Below are 23,381 nucleotides of genomic sequence, written 5' to 3'. Positions count from 1 at the left end.
AGTGTTGAGTTTCTCAGCTATGTTCTAAGATATGAGAACTGAATTTATATCACAACAAAGTAGCATTATGGTGTGAAAATCGTGGCATTGCATTAGAGCCTAAAAATGATTTCACTTCCTCCCAGTGAAATGAAAGAGGTTATCCAAAGAGGTTTGCTGTAAAAAGTACACTTAAGTAATCACAATAACTGTAAGCAAGGATCCAAAGTGTACTTTAGGATCTAATTGGGTAAAAGTTTGCGCAGATAATGAAGTCTTACTTCATAATAACTGATATGGTTAGGCTTTGTGTCCACACCCAAATCACCCTATGATCAAGGGGATTGTAGGCATTACCACCCCCTGATTAGTTATCTCTACCTGGTCTCCCAAGTCAAGGGAATCCTGGGGATGGTTTCCCCCATGCTGTTCTCATGATAGCGAGTCCTCACGAGATCTGATTGTTTTATAAGGGCCTCCTCCTCCCGCTTCGCTCAGCACTTCTTCCTGCCATCCCCTGAAGAAGCTGCCTCGCTTCCCTTTCACCTTCTGCCTTGATTGTAAGTTTCCTGAGGCCTCCCCAGCTATGCTGAACTGTGACTCAATTAAACCTTTTTCCTTTATAAATTACCCAGTCTCAGGCAGTTCTTTATAGCAGTATGAAAATTGACTCATACATTAACCAGTAAGATACCATCTAGATTTGCATAAGCACAGTCTATGACGTTTGCACAACAGTGAAATCGCCTGATGACACATTTCTCAGAACATATCCCTGTTGATAAGTGGCGCATGACTGTGTTTTTATTCACTGTCACAACTCTGCTAGCATGAATCAGGCTAATATAGTGTTAAGTACTGCAGAGAAGTGAACAAGAATAAAGAGAAAGAAGATGCCATTAGGATTGTATATTGAGCATGGGGTTTACATTTTAAAACCAAAATTTATAAACGTATTTTTGCGTCTGTAAATTGGAAGGGTCATCTGCCAGATTACTGAAGTATTAAATTATAGATTGATGAGAAAAAGAAGGTGCTTAAGGAGGTTAGTAAGGACTGTATTAGTTTCCTAGGGATGCTGTAACAAAATACCACAACCTTGGTGGCTTAAAACAAGAGTTTCTTTATGATATTTATATTAATTATATAATTAAAAAATCAGTGTTTGTGGGGCCATGCTCTTTCTGAAGGGTCCAGGGGGAGAATCTGTTCCAAGCCTTTCTCTTACCTTCTGGTGATTGCAGTCAGTCTTTTGCATTCCTTAGTTTGTGAATATGTAATCCAGCCATCTGTGCTTCCGCTGTCACATGATGTTCTCCTGGTATCTGTCTACGTCTCTTTTGTTTTTGTTGTTGCAGGGACAAAAGTCATAATTGATTAAGGGCATTCCCTAATATCTTCATCTTACCTTGATTACATCTGGAATATGGCAAAACTCTTTGACTTTAATTTTGTAGTTTATTAGTTTCTTTTTTAGAGCCAGGGGTTTACTAAAGGGTGAGAATATAAACCACTGTTACCAAGAATCATGTGGGCGCTAAAGGATTTGTAATAACAGTAATCTGCATGTGGCTTGTTGAGACTGTGGATACTTGAGGCCTGGTTTATTGCACTAGTCTATTAATCCACATTTATTATTAATTTCAAAGTATTCTCCTAGCTCCAGAGCTTACAAGTAACATCAAACATGTTGCTTACTAAAATGCTTTTGTGAATTTTTATTGCATTTATGCCTTTACTAAACTGACAGAGTGGCAATAGATTAAGGAACTCAGTCTTACACAATCTCAGCTTTAGCTTTTGCTTTGGCGATAAATTCTTCTCTGGAGGTAAGAGGAAATAAGGAATTAACACGTTGGACTTACTATTTGAGGAAAGAGTGATTGGTGGTGTGTGAGTGATTAAAACAAGTGAAAATTGCCATGTCATTTTAATATTATCTTTACAGATATTTTTCTGTATGTATGCCTGTTTTAACCTTTCTCCTCTATTATACTGAGCTTCTCCATTATCCAAAGTTCAGTAAATGTGTGCTCTGTTTGCTCTGAATACATATATAGTAAGTGACTTGAAAGACGAGGAATCCATAATTTTTATGTTGAAGATGTGCATCCAGTATAAATGCCATCTTGCCTATACTGAGGATCCATTTGGAATTCTCTCCTTGACCAGCGCCTTGATTTGCATATGCTGCCCTGCTACTTATATGGCTCTTGAGTATACTTTGGCCTTCATTTTCCTCATTTATTAGATGAGGAATGATACTAAATGATTTTTATTTTGTAAGTATGCAGTACCTGAAGTTTTCCATGTTAAATTATAATATATGTATTCTAAGTGATTAAGAAAAGGTGATTTCTCACATTTAAGCACCTGCCAGACTAAATTTGAATTGACTTCACCCCCATCCCCCTCTTTTGGCTTTTCTGCAACAATATTATTAACGTAATTGTTGAAAGACAACTTGTGAACTGTTTGGAATGGCCATTGTGATTCTACTTGTTTTTATTATACTCTTACCAAATTATTAGAGGAAGCGTAGCATAGCAGATAAGACTACCCACTGAAGGGAGACTCCCAGGGTTAGAACATTGGCTTTGCTACTTCACAGCTATGTGATGTGGACAGATTACTCTTTGTTCCTCATTTTCCATCTGTAACATGGGGATGATAACTTTACCTACTTCCTAGGATAGATGTGAGGAATATTTGAGCTTATATTTATAAACAGTTACAACAATGCCTAGCATATAATAAGTGAATATAAGAGTTGGCTGTTTTTATGTAATATATAGCTGTCTCATTATTTAGTCTTTCTATGGGGGGAAATAGACTACTACAATTTTAGGGAAAATAATTTGTTTGCTAAGATCTTTGGCTGTAGAGAAACCAAGTTGTTTTACTTTATCCTTTGACCATTTATTGGAAATAAATGCTTAATACATTTATTAAATTTACTTTTAAAACTAAGCACGTGGTTTACACAATGATGTGTATTATCAGCAAGAACTGCATATTTCCGCTGGCTCTTTAAAATAATTAGTAATTATAGTTTGGTTGCTGGGTGCGGTGGCTCATGCCTGTAATCCCAGCACTTTGGGAGGCTGACGTGAGTGGATTACCTGACGTTGGAAGTTTGAGACCAGCCCGACCAACATAGACAAACCCTGTCTTTACTAAAAATACAAAATTAGCCGGGCACGGTGGCGCATGCCTGTAATCCCAGCTACTTGGGAGGCTGAGGCAGGAGAATCACTTGAACCTGGGAGGCAGAAGTTGCGGTGAGCCGAGGTGGTGCCATTGCACTTCAGCTTGGGCAACAAAAGCAAAACTCCATCTCAAAAAAGAAAAAAAAAATTATTTTGACCGGGTGCCGTGGCTCACGCCTGTAATCCCAACACTTTGGGAGGCTGAGGTAGGCAGTTGATCTCAGGAGTTTGAGACTAGCCTGAGCAACACGGTGAGTCCTGTCTTTACAAAAAATACAAAAATTAGCTGAGCATGGTGGTGTGTGCCTGTAATCCTAGCTACTCAGGAGGCTGAAGTGGGAGGATCTCTTGAGCCCAGAGGTTGGAGGCTGCAGTGAGCCGAGACTGTGCCACCATACTCCAGCCTGGACAATAGAGTGAGACCCCGTTTAAAAAAATAAAAAGAAGAAGAAAATTAATTGTATTTTATTTATTTATTTTGGCTGCTCAGAATAACACAATCTTTTTAAACTTTTTTATTATTGAAAATTCCAAACTAACTTACTACATATCAAAAATCTGTAGTCAAATACATAGTCATTATTTTTGTAACATTTAATACAAATTACAAATTAAGGCAATTTCTCCGTAAGTATGCCAACAGTAGATTATTATTAGGATACAAACACTTGAATTAAGAAATTTGGAGTCAGAGATGGTGGTGTGTGCCTTTAATCCTATCTACTTCAGAGGCTGAGGTTATAAGATTACTTAAGCTGAGGAGTTCGATTCCAGCCTTCCGTGCAACATGACAAGACAGCATCTCTCTTTTTTCCTTTCTTTCTTTCTTTCTTTCTTTTTTTTTTAAGGCAGAGTTTCGCTTTTGCTGCCCAGGCTGGAGTGCAATGGTGTGATCTCAGCTCACCGCAACCTCAAAAAAAGAAAAAGAATGAAAAACTGAGAATCTGATAATATGTGTTTAAGATGGTATTTTTGTACAAATATTGCTATAGCTCAGTCTGTATGTTTGGTTTAAAAATCTTAGAAACTAGATTTTATTATTTAATAAATGGATGTTAAATACTAAAAATATATTCATTATCATGAATAAATTGTATTTTTATGTTAAGGACTATTTTAGGACAATAGTGCTTTCATTTTACTGCTATATTTGAAGACTGGGCAAACTCTCAAAATTTTTGGCATTTTCCTGTTCTTAGAATTCTAGTATAACAATAACAATAGTTTTTAATATTAGCTCATTTTCATTTTTAGTATCTCTCAGATACCATTTCTTAATATAGTATGCTATATAACATTTTAAATATATTTTTTACTAAATGCCAGTTATACTAATTTCTGACAGTATCTGCAAGTAACTTCTTTGTTCTTTGAAGCAGAAAATTACAATGTTAGGAAAATTGGATAGAGAGCCCAGTATGGTATGCCTGCTTTTGGAGCAAATGGTATAGAGCAAAGAATAGAATTTACTTTATTTTGTGACTCAACATGTTATCTAGAGAAATACAATTATATGATAAAATAGTCTAAATTGTTAACATTTCTTTAATTTGAAATTTGTCAATATTATAGCCATACTACTATGACTTTGAATTCTCATTCTGGTCGTGGTCGTATTAAGCAATGTCAAGCCAAGTTTCTTTTTTTCACTGTGATTAGACGTAAGATGACACAAATATTTTTAAGGTATAACTTATTCTGTAATAATAGTAGCTCATACTAGCACTTAACACGTGCTACACATTCTAAGCATACAAAACATAGATTTTATTTAATCCTTACATAAACATATGATGATAGTACTGCTCTTTTCCCCAGTCTTACAGATGAGAAATTAAATCACAAAGTGGTGAATAATTTTTTCAAGGCTGACAGTTAGCATTGGAACCATAATATAACATAGGCGTTTTGACTTTAGGATCTATGCGTTTAATCACTTTGTATACAGTGTAAGGGTAAGTCAAGTAAATTGTTAAATCCTGCTTTTTTCACTAAAGTTTTAAGAACACAATCTGTTGCAGGTATATTTTGAAAGGGAATGGGTTTAAAGTGCAAAAGTTCTTTTTGTAATAACAAAATGTTGTCAAAAAACAATTAGTAATGGGTAATTGGATGATTGAAGTACCACATCTTGTTAGGTATACAGTGGAGTACTGTGCATTCCATTAAAAAGAAATGAAGAAAATCTCTATATGAGTTTGAGAATATAAACAAGGAGCGGTGTCTCTAGTTTTCTTCTGTTTAAAAAGTGGAAGAAGGCAGTGGAAGAATAAACCAGGTAATTAAAGTAGCTATCTAGCAAAAAGAGGAGGAGAGGGTGAAACTAGATCTGTCAAGATGTATATCTGTTTTATATTTTAGAGTTTGGAACCATGTAGAGGTAAAGTATGATTTAGGGGGAAAAAATTACTGAAGATACAAAACAGACTGAAACATTTGAATCTAACTGTTATGATGTTGGTGGCATAGTTATTTGAGAAGAATATTTCAAGTCATTTTAATACATAGTATTTCACATGTATATCCCTGGTGGGATGTAATGTTACAACAAAAAAATGTTTGTAATTGCATTCAATAGTGTTATCGTCATCAGTAATATTGGTATTGTTATTTTGAAACTCGTATATGAATAGTAGAAAGAAATAAGGTTATAGGACCTGGCATTTTTCAGTGTAAGAGAAAAAATATAGGACCATTTCATATGGGTTTCCCACAGGCACCTCAAATTCAGTATATCAGAATGGAATGTCATTATTATTATTGACACCACAATTGTATCCATTTGACCAAGCAGGAAAACTAGAAGCAGTGAAAGACTTTTTCACCTTTGGTCCACTGTTCAGCTTTTCTGTATGTTGCCAGTTCTAATTCTGAATTTTCTCTTCATTCTGTCCCATACCTATCTCTGCACCCAAGTCTGATGATGATATTTTTCTTTCAGAAACTTCTCTAGCTATGGTTCCTGACCTTTTAGACCACAAAAACTCTATTTTATCCCTGAAATATTTGTGTATACGACTATGTTATTTATTTACTCAATCAGATACTGCTTTATGTGGGGATTATTTAATCCTTACATTAATTCTAAATATCCCCTTGCCACGACCCCCTGCTCCCCACTGCCAAATAAAACTATAAAGATTCCTGTGGATTGGGGCCAGCCACAGCTCTGTATTATTACTATAAATTATCTTCAAACCGTTTTGTTTTTAAAATTTTAATCAGAATTTTATATGACATAGTTTAGAGTCAACTAGACAGATGTATAATGTTTCTTAAAGAAAAACACTGTAGTCAGCTGTCTTTCTGCCATTTTTCCTTGCTTAGAGACAACCACTTTTATTGTTTGGAGCCAATTGATTCTTTTGTATCTATGATCAGATCTGGAAATAACACCCCTGTGTTATTCCTTCATGAGTTGTTAATTGTAGGCAGTATGTATTGATACCGCCTTTGCACTTCCTCTGTGCCTTCGTCCTCCAAGTAATCAAAATTCAGTGTTTACATCATGATTCCTATATTTCCTATTCAAAGCTGAGACATGTAGTCAGCTGTGTTTACTTCTCCTTTTCTGTACAATCTTTTGTATTCCCTGGAAGTAATACTTACCCTTTTTTTTTGGTATATATTTTTTTATGTTCACTGAACTGTCTGACAGATGTCCAATATGTTCAGACACATCAAGGCTTCTGTTACTTTAATTTTCTTGGGGAAGTCTCTTCAGAGCCATGCTGACTCCCACCTTGGGGCTCCTTCTTTTCCAAGTTTGTAGCTGCTGCTTCTTGTTCCTATTCTGAAATTTTAGAATGAGGCGCCGTGATGTAAGTTTATTTAAATGCATTCTGTTGGGCACTGATGAGCTCTTTTAGTCTGGAAGCAATCTCTTTTAGAGTCTTTATAGAAAATACACTGTCTTTGTTCTCCTGGATTGGGCATCAGTTGTCCAGATACTACAGAGTTGAAAATATGTAGCACTCTGTTTCTTAGACAGACTTTCAACCAGTCTTATTTTCTTTCTTTTTATTTTTCGCTTCCCCTTTCTCCTTCTGAAAAGTGTAAGGTTCTGCTACTTTCTGTGTTTTTTGGAGTAGAGAAAGTGGGGGAAGTTACATGAAGTAAATCTGGTTGCTTCTTTGCTTTCTCCTTTGACACCTTGGGATTCAGCTTTCTCTGACTTAATGAGTCAGTTTCCTCTTGAATTTCTTCTTTCTTGCTTTCAGTGTATGTTTCTCATTCCTCTTGTCCTTTTAAAATTATGTTCCCCCTCTTAAAATTTTTTTTCTATAATTTTAGTAGGGTTTGAGATGGGAGTGAAATTATACATGTATTTAATAATGGGCAGGTGGCCTTACTTTCTACTCACAGATAAATACTGTCTGGTGATATCTGCCTCTATGACTCTCTCAATCTACTAGCTTATCTGTATATTTTCCATGTTAATCTTTTTTTCCCAGATCTAGTTTTGGTGTTTTTTCCCCCAAAAAATAAACTTTATTGAGATAAAATTTTATTGTTTCAAATTTTATCTTCTCTTGCTTTTAATCAGGAATTGATATCTTGTGAACCTGTATCTCTTAGTAGTAGCATATATAGTGCTTACCCCACAGTAAAGTCTTTATATTTTTAATCTTTTATTTGGACATTACCTTCACTTCTTGCTCAAAATTAGAGCAGCAGCAAATGTTATCAACCATGGATGCTACTTGCTTACCTTGGGACTGTTTTGAAATGCTTGGAAGTATTCTTGATGGTCATAATTTTTGGAGTACACTGTTGGCACACAGTAAGCAGACACTGGAAGATGCTAAATCTCCCTCAATGCATGGGATGACTATGCACAGTAAATGGTTCTCTTCATTCAAAATGTCAGTAGTCAATCTTGAGAATCATTGATAGAAGTCATAAGGGAAACTTGGCTCTACCCTGAGGCTATTCCTTGCCCACAACCCTCTCAGATGGTATCTGTTTCCTTCCCCACCTCGCAAGCACTTGGGCTGGAAGTGTGGGGTAAATGTCCTTTTTGGTCCTTTTTGCTGTTTCCTGACCACTGCATTCTTCTCCTCCTAAAACTTAAAACAACAATAAACAAAAAGCCTCCACCCTGCTTTGAATTTCATGCTTACCCATTTTTGTTATAGAAGAAACATCTCACTCATATCAAAATAATTTCTATGTTGTTTTCACATGTAACAATCAATACTCATGACTAACAGTGTAATTATTAATGAAATATGATTTCTAATTTAATAAATAAGCAGTATATATGCCACATGCCTTTTTCCTCCAATTTATTGATTGACTTAAATGTGGATTTATTTCTGGGCAGTGAGTATAGGTGTTACTAACTTCCTGTTTAGCTATCAAAAAGCCAATATTTTAAAAATGCCTTTTGCTGCCTCTATTAGTGCATCATTTTTAAGGGTTATTTGTTTAAATTGCAAGGGTAAGAATTACATTAACTGCATGTGATACCTATGTTATTACAATGTGATTAAATACAGTTGTATGCAAGATATATAGCTGTGTGTAAATATATACTTCATATCAAACTGCAATTTTAAAATGGATTACCTTGTGAAAGTGTGTCTGGTGTCGGAATATTGCGTACTCTGCATTCTTAAATTTGGTCTGTGATATTTATTTTAGTGTATTGTTTCCTTACATGTGTTTTTCATAAAGGAATGACTTTCAGTATTATCACCAATGTTTCTTTCTGGGTTTTAGGTTGTAGAAAATGCCCTTAAAGTGAACCCAATATTAGGTCCGCAAATGTTTCAACCGATTTTACCCTATGTTTTCAAGGGTATTATAGAAGGGGAGGTAAGATTTTTCTTTAAGTTCCAAAGGTAGTATTAGACTATAGGATTCTAATTTTAATTACTCTATTAGATGCAGAAGGAAAACTTTTCTTGTCATTTGGATCATATTAAATTACGTTAAATTTTCAGGGCAGTTAGACGCCTTTGTCTTTTCCTGTTCCACACAGGGAAGCATAGATTTTCTTTGACATGTCTCTTTCAAACATATGCATGTATGTTCACACAAAAGTCATTTGAAGTACAGGAATGGTGAATGGCTTAATTCCAATGCTTGACTACTAAGAATATGAGGGGGACAGGATAGTGTTAATGCTGGTATAGACTGAATATGTTAAACCACTGGTTATTTTCTAAGAACAGCTCTCTTAAATAGATCCATAGACCTGTGTGTGTTATGAGTATTTAAAGTAATACAGTGTTGGGAGGCGGAGATTGCAATGAGCCGAGATCATACCACTGCACTCCTGCCTGGGTGACAGAGTGAACTCCATCTCAAAAAAAAAAAAAAAAAGTAATATATGAAATTGGTAAATATTGTTTCTTTCTCTTTATTGGACATATATATATATATGTATAGATAGATGATGCATATAATTCATACATGTATTTAGTAAGTTAGAACTCAGGCAATATTGACAGTTCATTCTAAAGAGAAGTAATATGGAGGAGAATGTTATTTTATATCCGTGTTGCTTGTTACTGTGTCAGTGATTGTTTATACTTGTACTATAACACAATTTTACGAGTTTTTTTTTTTTAATTGTACAGAGGTATCCTGTAGTGATGTCCACGTATCTTGGAGTTATGGGTCGAGTTCTACTACAAAACACTAGTTTTTTTTCTTCACTACTTAATGAGATGGCCCATAAATTTAATCAGGAGGTAAGAATCAATGTACTTAAATTTAAGGAAGTCTTTATCTAAATATAAATTAGAAATAGTTTGATGAAATAATGAGTCTTTGTAAAAGTCGCTTTATAATATTTAGACCTTTACATTTTAAATCTTTATGCTATATCAATAATTTGGGATAGAAAAAGGAATCTGTAAGTGGCAGTTGAAACTTACAAATTTTTGTCCTCGCTCAAAATAGGTGATTTTATTCTGCTTAGCCATAGAATATAATGTTGGTTTGTTTATAGCTGCTGTTTTTCTTCACTGATACAGAATCTGAAAACGGGTATTTTGCATGGAGTGATGTAACATCTTTGTATTATTTCTTTAGTTAACTTATTTTTAATGTCACAGATTGAGAGAATTTCTGTTCTGATTATTGTGGAAATGACCTTTTTAGCAAAGGTTTACTTTTAAAAATTGTGACTGATATCTATTACCAGAGTAAGTTTGGAATGGGTTTTTCAGTGAGGTGATTTAAGACTATATATATGATAATTCAAATAAGATTATGCTGTAAGTCATTAATCCGTTTATTAAGATTTATATGATATAGAAGATAGGGTATACTTGACCAGTATATCTACATTGGAGACAATTTTTAAAATCTTTTGGTTTATGGCTGAAAACAAATACAACTATTTCTAATATAAGGAAATCCAGAATAAGGAAGTACACATTTTTAAATATATGTAGCTGTTCTAGAATTAGACTAATCAGAGATCCCCACCTTTGTTTTGATAAATAAATAGGGTATATTTTTTATTAGCTTATTAATTTTAATTGAAATGGGATAATACATATTTTTTAGTTCTTTTTTTTTTTTTTTTTTAATTTTTAGTAGAGATGAGGTCTTGCTGTGTCGTCCAAGCTGTTCTCAAATTTCTGAGCTCAAGTGATCTTCCCACCTTGGTCACCCGAAGTGCTGAGATTACTGGATAACTAAAAATATTTAAGAACATAAGAGAGAAAATTAAAATGATCCAGAGGAAACATCAGAATGCCATTACTATGTATTCATTTTCTTGTTTCCATGAGGGGCCTGGTCATGTTTCCAACATTTCTTGAAATATGTGTCCTTCTTTTCTTGCATTAGTTCATGAAGATTCAATCTGAGGTCACAATGAGTAAATATTTAATCACCAAAGTTACAGATTAATCTCTTAAATTTTTTTATTTTTTTATTTTTTTTTTATTTTTTTTATTTTTTTTTGAGGCGGAGTCTGGCACTCTTGCCCATACTGGAGTGCAGTGGCCCGATCTCGGCTCACTGCAAGCTCCGCCTCCTGGGTTCACGCCATTCTCCTGCCTCAGCCTCCCGAGTAGCTGGGACTACAGGCGCCCGCCACCTCGCCCGGCTAGTTTTTTTGTATTTTTTTAGTAGAGACGGGGTTTCACCGTGTTAGCCAGGATGGTCTCGATCTCCTGACCTCGTGATCCGCCCGTCTCGGCCTCCCAAAGTGCTGGGATTACAGGCTTGAGCCACCGCGCCCGGCCTAATCTCTTAAATTTTTTTTAATTGACACATAATAGTTGTAGACATTTATGGAGTACATAGTGATATTTCTATACATACAGTGTATAGTGATCAAATCAGGGTAATTGACATATCTATTACCCCAAACACTTACTATTTCTCTGTATTGGGAACATACAACAGCCTCCTCCTCACTATTTGAAACTATATATTACTGTTAACTGTAGTCATCTTGCAGTGCTATATAGAACACTAGAACTTATTCCTCCTATCTACCTGTGATTTTTTTTTATCTTTTAACCAATCTCTCTCTCTCTCCCCACTTTCCCCTTACCTTTCCCAGTCTCTAGTAACCACTGTTCTACTGTCTACTTCTTTGAGGTCATCTTTTTTAGCTTCTACATGAGAAGTGAGAACATGCAGTATTTATCTTTCTGTTCCTGGCTTATTTCACTTAACATAATGCTCTCTAGCCTCACCCATGTTGCCACAAATGACAGGAATTCATTCTTTTTTGAGATCAAATAGTATTCGTGTGTGTGTGTGTGAGATATTTTCCGTATCCATTCATCTGTAGATGGGTGCCTAGGTTAATTCCATATCTTGGCTATTCTGAACAGTGCTGTAATAAAGATGAGGGAATAGGTGTCTTTTCAATACAATTCTTTTGGAGATATATATATCCAGTAGTGAGATTGCTGGATCATACAAGAGTTCAATTTGTAGTTTTTTGAGGAAACTCATGATGTTCTCCATAATGGCTATACTAGTTTACATTCCCACCAGTAGTGCCTAAGTTCCCTTTGCTCTACATCCTTTCTAGCATTTGTTATTTTTTGCCTTTTTCATAATAGCCATTCTAACTAGAGTGAGATGATATCTCATTGTGGTTGTGATTTGCACTTCCCTGATGACTATTGATGTTGATCCTTTTTTTGTTTTGTTTTTGAGACAGAGTCTCACTCTGTCACCTAGGCTAGAGTGCAGTGGCACGATCTCGGCTCACTGCAACCTCTGCCTCCCAGGTTCAAGCGATTCTCTTGCCTCAGCCTCCCAAGTAGGTGAGATTACAGACACCCACCACCCTGCCTGGCTATGGGGTTTCACCATGTTGGCCGGACTGGTATCGAACTCCTGACCTCAGGGGATCTGCCCGCCTCGGCTGCCCAAAGTGCTGGGATTACGGGCATGAGTCACTGCGCCTGGCTGATGTTGACCATTTTTTCATGTACCTGTTGACCATCTGTATTTCTTTGTTTGAGAGCTCTTTATTCAAATAATTGTTCTACTTTTAAAATGGATTATTATTTTTATTTAGCTGTTGGTTGAGTTCTTTGTGTATTTCGGAAAGTAATCCTTTGTTGGATGTATAATTTGCAACTATTTTCTCCCATTCTGTGAGATGTCCTTTTACTCTGTTGTTTGTTGCTTTTGCCGTATGGAAGCTTTTTAGTTTGATAGAATCCCGTTTGTCTGTTTTTCTTTTTGTTGCCTATTTTTTTGAGGTTTTATTCATAAAATCTTTTCTCTGACCAGTGTCCTGATGTGTTTTCCCTGTTTTCTTCTAGTAATTTTATATTTGTGGGTCTCACATTTTAAGTCTTTAGTTCATTTAAAGTTGACTTATGTATATCATCAGAGATAGGGGTCTAGTTTCATTCTTCTGCATATGGATATCCAGTTTTTCTAGCACTGTGGTTGAAGTAACTGTTCTTTCTCCATGAATATTCATGCTACCTTTTTCTAAAATCAGTTGGCTGTGAATGTATGGATTTACTTCTGGGTTCTCTGTTCTGTTGGTCTGTGTGTGTTTTTATGCTGGTACCATGCTATTTTGGTTACTATATTTGTAGTATATATATTGTATTTGTTATACACACACACGCACACACACTTTTTTTTTTTTTTTTTGGGAGATGGAGTCTAGCTCTGTGGCCCAGGCTGGAGTGCAGTAGCAGAATCTTGGCTCACTGCAACCACCGCTTCCCAGGCTCAAGCAATTTTCCTGACTCAGCCTCCCCAGTAACTGGGCTTATAGGCACATGCCACCATGTCTGGCTACTTTTTGTATTTTAGTAGAGACGAGGTTTCACCATTTTGGCCAGACTGATCTCGAACCCCTGACCTCAAGTGATCCACCCGCTCTGGACTCCCAAAGTGCTGGGATTACAGGACTGAGCCACTGCACCTGGCTTATGTAGTATATTTTGAAATATGGTGATGTGATGCCTCTAGTTTTGTTCTTTTTGCTCAGCATTGCTTTGGCTATTTGGGATTTTTTTATGGTCCCATACGAATTTTTTTTTTTCTATTTCTTTGAAGGATATAATTGGTATTTTGATAGCGATTGCATTGAATCTGCAGATTACTTTCGGTGGCATGGTCATTTTAACAGTATTCATTTCACCAGTTCATGAACATGGTATGTCTTTTTTTTTTTTTTTTTTAACTTTTTTATGTTTTTAAATTTTAAAAATTTGCTGTGTTATTTAAAAATTTTTAGAGATCGCCGGGCGCGGTGGCTCAAGCCTGTAATCCCAGCACTTTGGGAGGCCGAGACGGGCGGATCACTAGGTCAGGAGATCGAGACTATCCTGGCTAACACGGTGAAACCCCGTCTCTACTAAAAAATACAAAAAACTAGCCGGGCGAGGTGGCGGGCGCCTGTAGTCCCAGCTACTCAGGAGGCTGAGACAGGAGAATGGCCCGAACCCGGGAGGCGGAGCTTGCAGTGAGCTGAGATCCGGCCACTGCACTCCAGCCTGGGCGACAGAGCGAGACTCTGTCTCAAAAAAAAAAAAAAAAAATTTTTAGAGACTGAGTCTTACTCTATCATCCAGGCTAGAATGCATGGCACAATCATAGCTCACTGCAACCTCAAACTCTTAGACTCAGGTGATCCTTTCACCTTAGCTTCCCAAGTAAATGTGACTACAGATGCATGCCACCACACCTGGCAATTTTTTTTTTTTTTTTTTTTTTTTTTTTTTTTTTGAGACGGAGTCTTGCTCTGTTGCCCATGCTGGAGTGCAGTGGTGTAGTCTCGGCTCACTGCAAGCCCCACCTCCCAGGTTCACATCATTTTCCTGCCTCAGCCTCCCGAGTAGCTGGGACTACAGGCGCCAGCCACCCCGTCCGGCTAATTTTTTGTATTTTTAGTAGAGATGGCGTTTCACCGTGTTAGCCAGGATGGTCTTGATCTCCTGACCTTGTGATCTGCCCCCCTTGGCCTCCCAAAGTGCTGGGATTACAGGCATGAGCCACTGCAACCGGCCCTACACCTGGCTAATATTTAAAATTTTTTGTAGACATACAGCCTTGCATGTTGCCTAGGCTAGACTTGAACTCCTGGTCTCAAGAGATACTCCTGCCCCTGCCTCACAAAGCACTGGGATTACTGGCATAAGCCACTGTGTCCAGCCACCTTCAGTTTTCTTCTATCTAGTTTTTAATTAAGGAAAAAAAAATGTCATATGAGTCCATATCAACATTTGATCTGATTAAATACAAATGCAATCCAGTGAGATATTAAGTCAGTTAAATGTAATTTAACATTAATATATTTCTTTGGGGTGCTGTTAGCTTTAAAATATTACATCATAATGCAAAAAAAAAAATTACATCTTATTGAGTAATTAAAATGGCTTAGCTTTTGACAGGCATGATGGCAGGCACCTGTAATCCCAGCTCCTTGGGGGACTGAGGCAGGAGAATCGCTTGAACCTGGGAGGCAGAAGTTGCAGTGAGCTGAGATCGCACCACTGCTCTCGAGTTTGGGAGACAGAGCAAGACTGTCTCAAAAATAAGTAAATACATAAAAATAAATAAAATGGCTTAGCTTTGCTTATCATGTAATTAAAGTATCATGTGAGGACTACTCCAGTTACTGCTTGGTAACTTTGAAAGCAAACACATTTTAAGGTTTCAGTGGCCAGGTGTGGTGGCTCATGCCTTGTAATCACAGTGCCTTGAGAAGTCTAGGTGAGAGGATTAAGCCAGGAGCTTAAGACCAGGCTGGGTAACAAAGCGAGACTCCATCTCTACAAAAACTAAAAAAAATTAGAGCCCCGGAATTTGAGGCTGCGTTTAGCTATGATCACTGCACTCCAGACTGGGCAGCAGAACAGGATTCTGTCTCTAAAAAAAAGTTTAAATAGTTTTTTAAAACAAAAAAATTTAAAATGAGAATTTTTTTAAAAAATGACGTTTCAGCGATTTTGGTATCATTACCAAAACAACCTACTTTGTATTACTTTTCATTGTCCTTTCCTGCAATTTCCTTTCATCTTCTTTCCATCCTCCTTTATCTTTCCTTTCCTTGCTCTCCTAGTCTTGGATACTCCTTCCACTCCCCCACCCCCAGATTCCTACTGTAATTGGTTTTGATTGTTTGTTTTGTGGCTTTTTTGTAGCTTGTGATTATTTTACAAAACTTCTACTTGATGAGGGCTCAGTATTCTTGTTAGATTTATTCACATGTCCAGCCCTTTCTAAAATCCCTTGGTGCATGAGGATCCTGTCCCCTTGAATATCTTGGGCTTTCGCCTCAGTCACCTAGATCCCATTTGAATTCTTGGCCTCACTTGTGGGTGCCCCTCAATGTGTTATCTAAACATTATTGTCAGTGTCTCTATATCTTTGATAACAACTCTGAGACGGTCATGAGCCCTGTTTTTGTCTGTTTGTTTGTTTGTTTGGTTGGTTGTTCTTTGAGACGGAGTTTCAGTCTTGTTGCCCAGGCTGGAGTGCAATGGCACCATCTTGGCTCACTGCAACCTCTGCTTCCCAGGTTCAAGCGATTCTCCTGCCTCAGCCTCCCAAGTAGCTGGGATTACAGGTGCATGCCACCATGCCCGCCTAATTTTGTATTTTTAGTAGAGACAAGGTTTCTCCATGTTGGTCAGGCTGGTCTTGAACTCCCGACTTCAGGTGATCCATCCACCTCAGCCTCCCAAAGTGCTGGGATTACAGGGGTGGGCCACCTTGCCTGGCATGAGCTCTTTCTTGCTTAGGAACTTAAAATATACCCATGGTCTCTCACTTCCCATTGACATATCATTTGTTTTTACAGTACATCAGTAATAGAAATGTAAGGGAAATACTGTCATGCCTCCATCTATAGGCTAGTGGGCTAATCCAGATCTTACAATGCCTATTTGTCCCTCTTTTTCTTCCCAATTCTATATTGTTTTTATATCCACACTTCATTGTGCTGGTACTTAGAATACATTCTTTTCCAGAATGCTGTGTTCTTATTCTGGATTAGACATTTGGTCTTCTGGATTGGACAGCTGGTTTGATATTTGTCATGTTACACTGATGAGGTTTGACTGGTTCGTATGTTTCCTGCATTGTCCATACTCAAACTGTGGCTGAAAAGAACTCTTAGCCCTCTCTTCTCTGCCTTCTATTTTTTTGTTTGTTTTTTCATTTGTTGAGCTAGAATTATAGTAAGTCACCTAGAACTTTATATCAAGGCTCAACGTACTGTGGTTTTAGAAATCTGTTCTGAATCTCTGTTAAACTAATTATAAATTCTGCAGCCCAGAACTGATATTCAGCTGATAGGTGTCAATGTGGTCATACCAGTTGTTAAAATATTGACATAAATCCTGCAAATTAGCAAACAGGGTAAAAAGTGGCTTTGATAAGTGTTACAATTAATGGTATAAATTTTACTATAAAAATTGAGCATTCCTTTTAAATATTGTAAACACATGTTTTGAATCTGCAGGAGTACAGTGAAGAAATTTTTATCAATAATAAACTATCAATAATCTGCAGTTTAGGACATCTTCTGGTATATTTAACAATTTTAAAAGTCTTCAATAACTGCTGTAAATATAGGATTCAGTGCAAACTAAAATTGGTATTTATTCCTGGAATAAAGAAACTTTTACTATTTCAACAAAAATATAGTGGCTTACTATTGCTAGTAATATAAAGTTTGGGAGCAAAGATGCTTAAGAATTATTAGGAGTTGAAGGGTCTAAATTATATTTTATCAGAATGTCCGTTATTTCCTATTAAAATTCCACTGGCAAAAGTAAAGAATTTTTGCAACAATCAGGGAAAAAAGTAAAGGACCATAATGAATTGACAATAGACAGTTGTGTTTGATTTTTTAACTGTCAAAATGAACAAAAAGCATTTAAATACTATCAGCATTTTCTCAATACCATTTACTATGTAGTTTTAATAGAATATTTGAAGGGATAAAATATTTAATAAAAACACCAGAAAATTATTAGTATGAGAGTATTATTACATTCTAGATTTGTTTCTGACATCTTAGAAAACTTGTATAGGCATACTTGATATTGTGAATTTGGTTACAGACTACCACAATAAAGTGAGTATCTTCATAACATAAGTCATACAAATTTTTTGGTTTTCCAATGCATATAGTTATAATTACACTATACTGTAGTATATTAATAGTGTGCAATGGTATTATGTCTAAAGTAACAATGTATGTACCTTAATTAAAAATAATTTATTGCTAGAAAATTCTAGTGATCTCAGCCTTCAGTGAATGTTTTTGCTGGTAGATGGTCTTGCCTTGATAGTGATGACTGCTGGCTCATCAGGGTGGTGGTTGCTGTAGGTGTGGGCTGCTGTCACAGTTTCTTAAAATAAGACAAATGAAGTTTGCTGCATCAATTGACTCTTCCCTTCACGAATGAGAGGATTGACTCCAGTTTTGACAAAAATTCTACTGAAGACTAAATGGTCCTCAGAGAGCAAGAAAAGGAAAAATAAAAGAGGATGGAAGGAAGTTGCAGGCAAAGGATAAAGAACAGTAGGTTGTTTTGGTAGTGATAACAGAATCACTGAAACTTCATTTTTTTTAATGATGACGATGGACTATTTGGTCCTCAGTAGAAATTCTGTCACAATTGGAGTCAATCCTCCCAGATTCTGCTGCTACTTTATTAAGTTTATGTAATATTCTAAATCATTCGTTGTTATTTTAGCAGTGTTCACAGCATCTTCACCAGGACTAGATTCCATCTTAAGAAACCACTCTTTGTTTTTGTTTTTTGCTCATCCATAAGAAACAATTCGTCATGGCTGGGCGTGGTAGCTCACACCTGTAATCCCAGCATTTTGGGAGGCCGAGGTGGTGGATCACCTGAGGTCCGGAGCTTGAGACCAGCCTGGCCAATATGGTGAAACCCTGTCTCTACTAAAAATACAAAATTAGCCAGGCATAGTAGCACATGCCTGTAATCCTAGCTACTTGGGAGGCTCAGGCAGGAGAATTGCTCTAATCCGGGAGGCGGAGGTTGCAGTGAGCTGAGATCCCGCCATTGCACTTCAGCCTGGGCAACAAGACTGAAACTCTGTCTCAAAAAAAAAAAAAAAAAAAAAAAAAGAGAGAGAAAAGCAACTCCTAATCTGTTCAAGCTTTATCATGAAATTGTAAAACTTTAGTAACATCTTGAGGTTTCACTTCTAACTGTAGTTTTCACTATTTCCCCCATATCTGCAATTATTTCTCCAACAAAGTCTTGAACTCCTCAAAATCATCCATCAGAGTTGGAATCGAGTTATTCCAAACTCCTGTTAATGTTGATGTTTTGACCTCCTCCCATGGGTCACAGATGTTCTTAATAGCACCTGGAACGGTGAATTCTTTCCAGAAGGTTTTCAATTGACTTTGCGTAGATCCATCTGAGAAATCACTCCCTATGGTAGCTATAGCGTTATGAAATGTATTTCTGAAATAATAAGACTGAAGTTTGAAATGACTTCCTGATCTGTGAGTTGCAGAATAGATGTTGTGTCAGCAGGCATACAAACAACAACATTAATCTCCTGTACATCTCCATCAGAGCTCTTGGGTGACCAGGTTCATTGTCAGTGAACAGTAATATTTTGAAATAAATCTTTTTTTTTTTGAGCCATAGGTCTCAAAAGTGGGCTTAAAATAGCAGCAAACCATGCTGTAAGCAGATATGCTGTCATCTAGGATTTGTTGTTCCATTTAGAGAGCTCGGGCAGAGTAGGTACAGAGTAATTCTTAAGGGATTTAAGATTTTTAGAATGGTAAATAAACATTGGTTTGAACTGAAAGTCACCAGCTACATTATCTCCTAATAAGAAAGTCAGTCTGTGGACACGTTGATGCTTTGAACCCAGTCCCTGACTTCTCCTCCCTAGGTGTGAAAGTCCTGGATTGCATCTTTTTCCAGTAGAAGGCTGTTTCATTTACATGGAAAACTTGTTGTTTAGTGTAACCACTTTCCTCAGAGATCTTAGCAAGATCTGAATAACTTGCTGCAGTTTCCACATCAACACTTGTTGCTTCGCCTTCCACTTTTATCTTATGGAGGTGGCTTTTGTTGTTGTTGTTGTTGTTGAGACGGAGTCTGGCTCTGTCACCCAGGCTGGAGTGCAGTCACGCGGTCTCGGCTCACTGCAGCCTCCGCCTCCCGGGTTCAAGCAATTCTCTGCCGCAGCCTCTCAAGTAGCGGGGATTACAGGCGCCCACCACCACGCCTGGCTAATTTTTGTATTTTTAGTAGAGATGGGGTTTTACCATCTTGACTAGGCTGGTCTTGAACTCCTGACCTTGTGATCCACCTGCCTTGGCTTCCCAAAGTGCTGGGATTTCAGGCGTGAGCCACTGCACCCAGCTGGCTTCTTTTATTAAACCTCATGAACCATCCTCTGCTGTCTTCACACTTTTTTTCTGCAGCTTTCTCCCCTCATTCAACCTTCATAGAATTAAAGAGAATTAGAGCCTTGTTTTGGATTAGGCTTTGGCTTATGAGAATGTTGTGACTGATTTGATCCTCTATGCAGACTAATGGAACTTTCTCCATGTCAGCCGTAAGGCTATTTTGCTTTTTTATCATTTATATGTGCACTGATGTAGCACTTCTAATTTTCTTCAAGAACTTTTCCTTTGGATTAACAGCCTGTTTGCATCAAGAGGCCTTTCAGCCTATCTCAGCTTTTGACATGTCTTTCTCACCAAGCTGAATCATTTCTAGCTTTTGGTTTAAAGTGAGAGATGTGTGACTACCTTTAACTTGAACACTTAGAGGACATGGTAGGATTATTAATTGGCCTAATTTTTTTTGCAGGGGGTGGATGGAGTCTCATTGTGTCACCCAGGCTGGATGGAGTGCAGTGTTGCGATCTCGGCTCACTGCAACCTCCGCCTTCCAGGTTCAAGAGATTCTCCTGCCTTAGCCTCCCAAGTAGCTGGGACTACAGGTGCATGCCACCACGCCCAGCTAATTTTTGTATTTTTAGTAGAGACAGGGTTTCACCATGTTGGCCAGGATGATCTCGATCTCTTGACGTCATGATCTGCCCACCTCATCCCCCCAAAGTGCTGGGATTACAGGCGTGAGCCACCACGCCTGGCTGATGTAGTTTCAATCTATGTGATCAGTACGCTTGATGGCATTTTACCTCATAGATCCTATAGAGACAGAACCAGTAGAGTGTGTGTTTGCAAAAGGGCCATGTATTCAAAATGGCTCTTAAACGCTGAAGGGCCCTAGAAAGCAGAGAACAAGGTAGACTAGTGCAGTTTGTCAGCAAAGGATGTTTTACTGGGAGAACTGAGAGCAGAAGGTGGCAGCAAGATAGGTAGATATTCGCACTGCTACTTCCAGACCCTCAGGTTTATTATATTTTATAGGGAATTGGTGTATGTGCTCCAGAATATGCAAGAATGCCATGTGCAGCATAGCCTATAATGAGTGTAGTAAAGTCAAGATTGCTTTGTCCTTACACTAGGGACAGTAAATAAAGCAGAAATCAGGAGGCCTTCCCAGGACTAGGGCTAATCAGAAGCCATCATGTTGCATTAGCATTCAAGATGGAGTCATTTTTGTCTCCACAGTTAGATTAAAGAATTGACGTACATAATTGTGGGGCTGGTAAGTCTGAATTTTATATAGCAGGCTGGAAACTCAGGCAGGATTTCTGTTACAGTCTTGAGGCAAAATTTCTTCTTTCCTGGGCATACTGTTTTTGCTCTTAGGATTTTCAATGAATTGGTTGAAGCCCACTCACATTATCTAGGGCATTCTCCTTTATTTAGCATCAACTCATTGTAAATGTTAATCACATCTATGTAATACTGTCACAGCAACATCTAGCCTAGTGTTTGATCAAACTACTGAGCACCTTAGCCCAGCAGAGTTTATACATAAAATTAGCCATCACGTTCTGTATTTTGTTGATTTGTTTTAGCATCATTTTTAGTGTAGCACGCAAATGTCTTAGGAAATAATTGATTTGTTTTCCTTTGAAACTCTGCAGTTTGAGGTTGCAACTTGTTCTCTCCTCTGAGAGTAGCAGCAAATTAGTCTAGCAAATTAGAGAACATTCAACAATAATCATCCAGTTGAATAAACTATAAGTACAAGTTGACAATTTTGAAAAATGCGTTTATTTTTTCGTTGTACCTGATTGGCAGTGATTTATTAAATGATATTACTAAAATCACTCATGGGCTACTTACATGTTTTGAATAAGTCTACTTAGCTCTCAGGATTAATTAGAGTCAGTTTCTGGTTATGCTCAAATTATCAGTTTCCAGCTCATGACTTACCCCCAGTTCAGGTATTCCAGTTCTGTGGTTTACTATAATTGAATTTTAACCATGACTTATGAGGCTTTAGCCTTTAAAAGTATTTACCCACAAGTAAAACATATTTTAGGTATTTTGAGATGCCTCCTCCTCTTGTTTCAGATGGACCAGCTTTTGGGAAATATGATTGAAATGTGGGTCGATCGAATGGACAACATTACCCAGCCTGAAAGAAGGAAACTTTCAGCTTTGGCTTTGCTCTCTCTTCTGCCATCTGATAATAGGTGAGGAAATGTTTTCTTAAAATTTGTTTCTTTCAAGCATCAAAATGTAAACACTATTTTTGGCCATCAGTATGGCTGTGTGTTGCTAGGCAGTGGTACTTTTTTCTATATGGATGTGAATTTTGTTAGCTGATGATGACGTGGTAAGTGTTGGTCCAGATCCAGAAAGCACTTAGTGAGATAGGTACTCTTGGGACTGTGGGTGCTCTAGTTTATTTTGGTTATATTCATTTTACAAATTTATTTCATTCTTGTCTGAATTTCCATTTTTTATAATAACTATGTTTTATTAGACTAATCTTCAGTCCTCTTTTTACATAGACATATTAAATATCTAACATTTCAAAGTCAATAGCACTTCATAAAGTGTGTTATAAAGTATGTTAATTGAAGAGTATTATTAGTTTTGTTTTCTTTTTATTTTGGATTATTTATAAGGAAGTTTGCAAGTTGTTTTTTTCTTCTAAAAATTCTCACTCCCATAAAGCAAATACAAAATGCTTTGGTTTGGTCATTTAAAGAAGAATATATTGCTTCGTTTCAATTCCTATTTTGCGGAGTTTGGCATGAAATACTTTTAAAAATACTTTGACAGTCAGTACTTAGTTCTCATTCACACTGTGTAGATTTTTTAAAGTGATGGCAGGTATATAAATAACATAGAGCTTGATTGGTGAATCTTCCTCATTACATTTTTCTGGACAACTGCACATGGATGCGGTATGGGACATTGTTTATACTTTTGGCTTAGTCAGCCTGATTGAGTTTCATATCATTGTACACACCTGGAGTCCCCTTCTTTTTCATAGCAAATTTTTGAAATTTTAGTGCATGGTCAGTACATTTCTTGAAACCCACTTCATGGATGCACTTATGAATGTTGGTGGTATATTCTCAGATCACCACCTTGTTAATGGCATGACAGCCCTTTTTGCTGCCCTTCTGTATCAAAGCCATTATGCTGGGCCCCTATTTTTTTGTACTTTTAATTCTAAAGGCTTAAAAGCAGGTCTCAGGGCCTGATGTTGTGTTAAAAGAATAATGGTACTACATTAGATCTTTATGTCTTACAGCAGCAATCCCCAGCCTTTTTGGCACCAGGGACCTGTTTTGTGGAAGAAAATTTTTCCATGATCTGGGGGAGGGGAAGGGAATGTTTTC

At 37.1% G+C, this 23,381-nt stretch overlaps 1 protein-coding gene across 4 annotated transcripts in view; it reads left to right on the top strand.

The window, feature by feature from the left end:
* IPO11 (importin 11) overlaps nucleotides 1-23,381 on the top strand; it is a 230,911-nt gene that overhangs the window by 129,418 nt on the left and 78,112 nt on the right. For all 4 annotated transcript variants that reach the window (XM_050793725.1, XM_050793727.1, XM_050793726.1 and 1 more), the window contains 3 exons: nucleotides 8,913-9,008; nucleotides 9,776-9,889; nucleotides 22,099-22,220. In XM_050793725.1, the coding sequence (XP_050649682.1) occupies nucleotides 8,913-9,008; nucleotides 9,776-9,889; nucleotides 22,099-22,220 (332 nt within the window). The remainder of the gene's footprint in view (nucleotides 1-8,912; nucleotides 9,009-9,775; nucleotides 9,890-22,098; nucleotides 22,221-23,381) is intronic.

This window comes from Macaca thibetana, chromosome 6 (assembly GCF_024542745.1).
Source record: "Macaca thibetana thibetana isolate TM-01 chromosome 6, ASM2454274v1, whole genome shotgun sequence".
NCBI lineage: Eukaryota > Metazoa > Chordata > Mammalia > Primates > Cercopithecidae > Macaca > Macaca thibetana.
This window is presented reverse-complemented; position numbering and strand designations above follow the sequence as displayed.